At 35.7% G+C, this 5,165-nt stretch overlaps 1 protein-coding gene across 1 annotated transcript; it reads left to right on the forward strand.

Moving 5' to 3' along the window:
• The first annotated feature begins 1,801 nt into the window (after positions 1 to 1,801).
• LOC113592964 (olfactory receptor 9K2-like) lies at positions 1,802 to 2,779 on the forward strand. The gene has a single exon (XM_027035562.1). It carries the CDS (start codon positions 1,838 to 1,840, stop codon positions 2,777 to 2,779), a length of 942 nt encoding a protein of 313 aa, XP_026891363.1. The 5' UTR covers positions 1,802 to 1,837.
• The last annotated feature ends 2,386 nt before the right edge of the window (positions 2,780 to 5,165 follow it).

Below are 5,165 nucleotides of genomic sequence, written 5' to 3' on the forward strand. Positions count from 1 at the left end.
TGAGCTGAGATCAAGGGTCAGTCGCTTAACCAGCTGAGCCACCCAGGTGCCTCTTACATGCATGGTTTAAGTATATACCCCCAAGAAAACTTGGTAGTTATGTTGTTTTATCCTTGCTCTATGTGACGATACACTGGTATAGTAACTTGCCATATAATTACATCAGTAACTTAAGGAACATAAGGAGGTTGTACAGGAAACAAATAAGTTACATAAGTCACTTAGTCCAAGGTCCCAGTTAGTAAATGTGAGAAGCAGCACTGGCTCTTCCCTTACTTAAATCTAAACCCATGCTAACCACCTCAGTATTTCAAAGTCCTCAAGTTTTTCTGAGTCTGCATACTCAAATATCATGCAATATATTATCTATATAAAAAATATTGACTGCTATTTGCCAGACACAGAACACTGTGCTGAATTTATGGAGGACAACTTGAAGTTTGATCTTAAGGAAGAACTTATGAATATTTAATATGCACATTAAAATGTGGTGATCATAGCTACCATCCTTGGGAGCATGATCTATGCAGAAGTGTCTTAACCTAGGTTGACAATTGGAGAATTTATTTTGGAGATAAGAAACTTTAACTGAATTCTGAGGTACAAATAGAAGTCACCTAAAGGAACCAGAAGGGCTTATTATAAAAGGTGGTATCCTGCAGTGAATGAAAATGGAGGGATTCTGGAGCCAAGTTTTTACTCTACAAATTTGGATTCTGAGCCTAGTAAGTGGTATCAACAGACTTAATTTCTCTGGATCTCAGTTTCCTCTTCTGGAATATAATAGTACTCACCTCATATTATTGTTATGTGGATTAAATGAGCTACTAAAAAGCATTTAGAAAAGTGGCTGGCAGGCCAAAAGTGCAACATTATTGTTGTCGTTGTTTTTGTTATTATTATTGTTGTTATTATTTAGGCTGAAAAAGTTGCCATATTATTACTATAAGCAGTTCAAATTCTCAGTTGAGCTGTCTAGTAAATGAGGTATGACAACTATGAAAGTCATATCCAGCGTAAAGAAGAATACAGTCAAAAATCCCTCATATGTATCTTTTGTTCAGTATTTTTCTCTAAAGTAACTTTTCCATCTACACTACCTGGAGGTCTCTTCTTTAAAAAAATCTGAGATTCAAGCTGAGTTAATGCAGGGAAAATATTCTTATGAAAGGGTTATGGATGCCCATCTGGGAGAGACATCTTAGCACATGAGTCCTGATAATATTTGTGTTTATGTGTGCACAACTTTGATCTTAGTGAGCAAATAACCTATACCACAATTCAAAGTTTCCATTACCTACAAAAAGTATTTGCACCTTTTAAGTAATTTTTATTAAAGTCATTCACTTTCTCTAGATCTGTTTACATGTAATATAAGTCCTCAAAGATAGGGTTTCCTGAAGGAGGCTACTAAATCCCCTAATATATCCAAATGCAGACACTGTAATTCCTTCCCAAATGTCATGTGTTAAATTATTTGTGGTCTCTTTCCAGTCACCTTTTCATGACAATGAATTTATTGCACAAATCATGAGTCAGAAACATACACAGAAGTGATACTTGCAAATGTGAAAGGCCCTTGGGTGGAAGGAAACTGTATTAGATTCAAGGGAAAACATCTAATCCACCATTGCAGAAAGAAGGACATAAAACTAACATTTTGATTCATCCTCAGTTTCAATGGCTTAAAGTGAAGTCACATTAATTTTATAAAGTTAACAAGAATAATGATTATACAATGGCTTTGTAATCCTAATTCTGCAATGGTCAAAGGGCTGTGTTCAAAACCCAGAATCATTTGTTTATTTTTCCTTGTGCCTCTCAGCAGGTTTCTGCCATGGGTGACAGGGGACCAGACAATCAATCAGAAGTGACTGACTTCATCCTTGTAGGCTTCAGGGTCTGCCCTGAGCTCCACATTCTCCTCTTCCTGGTCTTTCTGCTTGTGTATGCCATGATCCTCCTAGGGAATGTTGGGATGATGACCATTATTATGACCGATCCCCGGCTGAACACACCGATGTATTTCTTCCTGGGCAACCTGTCCTTCATTGATCTCTTCTATTCGTCTGTTATTGCACCCAAGGCCATGATCAACTTCTGGTCTGAGAGCAAGTCCATCTCTTTTGCAGGCTGTGTGACCCAGCTCTTTCTCTTTGCCCTCTTCATTGTGGCAGAGGGATTTCTCCTGGCAGCCATGGCCTATGACCGCTTCATTGCCATCTGCAACCCACTCCTCTACTCTGTCCAGATGTCAGCACGTCTCTGCATGCAGTTGGTGGCCAGTTCCTATTTATGTGGCTGCATCAGCTCGGTTCTTCAGACAAGCATAACATTTACTCTGTCCTTTTGTGGTTCTCGGGCCATAGACCACTTTTACTGTGACACTCGCCCACTTCAGAGGATATCTTGTTCTGACCTCTTCATCTCTAGAATCATTTCCTTTTCCTTATCCAGCATCATCATCTTGCCTACCATCATAGTTATTATTATTTCTTACTTGTATATTGTGTCCACAGTTCTCAAGATACGCTCCTCTGAGGGACGTAAGAAAGCGTTCTCCACTTGCAGCTCACACCTGGGAGTCGTGAGTGTGCTGTACGGTGCTGTGTTTTTTATGTATCTCACTCCTGACAGATTTCCTGAGCTGAGTAAAGTGGCCTCGTTGTGTTACACCCTAGTCACTCCCATGTTGAATCCTTTGATTTACTCCCTGAGAAACAAAGATGTCAAAGAAGCTCTAAAAAAACTTCTGGAGAAGAAAAATCCTATTCTTTGATTATTGTTTTTTTCCTCCATTGATTTTGTGGCTATTTCTTTCATACTCCTTGTGTCCATTAATGAAAGTTATTGCATTAAACATCATAAATATCTTATTGTAACTGTTTTTTAGTGAGGTACCTTGAACATTGTTCATCTTGAATGTCTCAGATATTGGAGATGTCCTGGGTGTTAGAGAAACATTTTCACAATAATCCTTCCCACTATCTCAAATAACATTCTGTTTCACAAAATTGATCTGTATTTCTTTAATGGCTTGCTGCTGAGCACGACTTTTCTGTTAATATAGTGTATAAGCAATGTTTTGTGAGCTGATTGTTTTGGAATTTCTCCTTCCTTCATAACATAATCACTAATATTGACAAGAATATCCTACTTATTTTTAAAAATAATATGTTTTCCAATTACATAACTACTTTGTTTTAGCATTTTATGTAATAATTGAATTTTCTTTTTGAATCAGTGATGTGTACTATGTCAAGAGGAAGTGATAATAACAGAAATAAATAATACATAATCTTTGGTATAAAGATTAATTTGGAAATTTTTACATCAAACGATCAGGCATTGTAGAGTATTCTAAGACACTGTTAGTTGCTAAATCTGAATATAAAGAACCAAAAAGGAAGATAGAAACTTGCAAACATTTTTGAGCAATCATTGCTTCAATTTGGGTTATCATACATTGTTTTCCTAGGTTAATTATTGTGAAGAATATTTAATAAAGGAATAAAGCAAGTTAGTCATTAACATAGTGTTTTGTCCAAAATTTACTCAGCTATGCCTATGAATATTTATATATTTGATTAATTTATTGACAGTGTAATATGTCTTATGGTAGGCTTGGGTATAAATAACCTTATTTATATATTATATTAATTAAATTATATTATATTATATTTATATAAAAAGTAAATAAATTATTATATTTCTATTCTATTCTATTCTATTATTTAAAGAATATTATATATTCTTTAGGTAGCTTACAATTCAGTGTGACAATCACATCCTTGTATGCACAAGTAATCCAAATCCACAGTTTTTTATGCCAAAGGTAAACATACAGATTTCAAAGTGGGGTACCTGCGAGTGTTTTCTGGCAATAAGGGAAAGTCTTTATGCTGTATTGAAGATCTATTTACAGAGAATAAGATTGGAGTCAGTATGCTGTTATATCAGTTCATGTTATTGATGTGGGCTTGAAGTATACTAATGTAATTGAAAAAAAAGGTGATTTGAAAAATTGTAGGTTAGACAAACAGAACTAATTAATTGCTTAGTGTGAGGGGAGTACATGAAGGGAGGTATGTCTCACCATTTTTGGTCATATATGATGTTTCTGGTGATGGTACCAACAGATAAAAAGTTAAGGAACTCTTAGCAAATTAGGACTAGAGGGGCATTTCTTTAACTTGAAAGGGAACATCTATTAAAACCTACAACTGAGATTATATTTAATGATGATGAAACAGAAGCTTTTCCACTAAGGTAGGAATCAGGCAAAGATGTCCCCCTTCACCATATCTCTTCAGCACTCTTTTTGGGTGTCTTAGAAAATGTAATAGACAAAAAAGACATAAAAGTATTATGGGCTGAATGATGTCTCTCCAAATTCACGTGTTGAAGCCCTGACCCCCAGTATCTCAGTATGTGACTATATTTGGAGATAGAGCCTTCATAGAAATAATCTAAAGAAGACTGTTACAGCTGGGTTATAATACAGTGTGGCTGGTGTGTTTATAAGAAAATATTAGGACACACAGAGAGGCACTAGAGGTGCATATGCCCTGAGGGACCACCATCTGAAGAGGTAGGAAGAGGGCAGACATCTGCAAATTAAGGGCAGAAGCCTCAGAATATTTACTTAGGACACCTTGATGTTGGGCTTCCAGTCTTCAGAACTGGGAGAAAAAAATTGGTGGTGAAGGCATCCTGTCTGTGGTGTTTTGTTATGGCATCCCTAGCAAATTACCATAAAGCATTAAACAGCGTGAAAGGAAGAATAAATCGATCTTTGTTCACAGGTGACAGTTGTCTATGTAGGAAGTCTGAAATAATTGCCCAAACACCCTCCTAAAACTAATAAGAAATATAGGAGTGTTGTAGGATACAAGATTACTGTACAAAAGTTAATTGCTTTACATATACCAGCAATGAGCAAGTACAATTTAAAATTAAAATCACAATGCTATTTATATTATCACTTTCCCTAACAAAATACTTAAGTATAAATCTCAAAAAATATGTATAAGATCTCTAGGAGGAAAAGTATAAAATTATAATGAAAGAATTCAAAGAAGAACAATATAAATGGAGAACCATTGAATGTTTAAGGAGAGGAAGACAATATTGTGAAGATGTCATTTCTTGGAGGAAGGAAGATA

The sequence above is a fragment of the Acinonyx jubatus genome, chromosome B4 (assembly GCF_027475565.1).
Source record: "Acinonyx jubatus isolate Ajub_Pintada_27869175 chromosome B4, VMU_Ajub_asm_v1.0, whole genome shotgun sequence".
Classification (NCBI taxonomy): Eukaryota; Metazoa; Chordata; class Mammalia; order Carnivora; family Felidae; genus Acinonyx; species Acinonyx jubatus.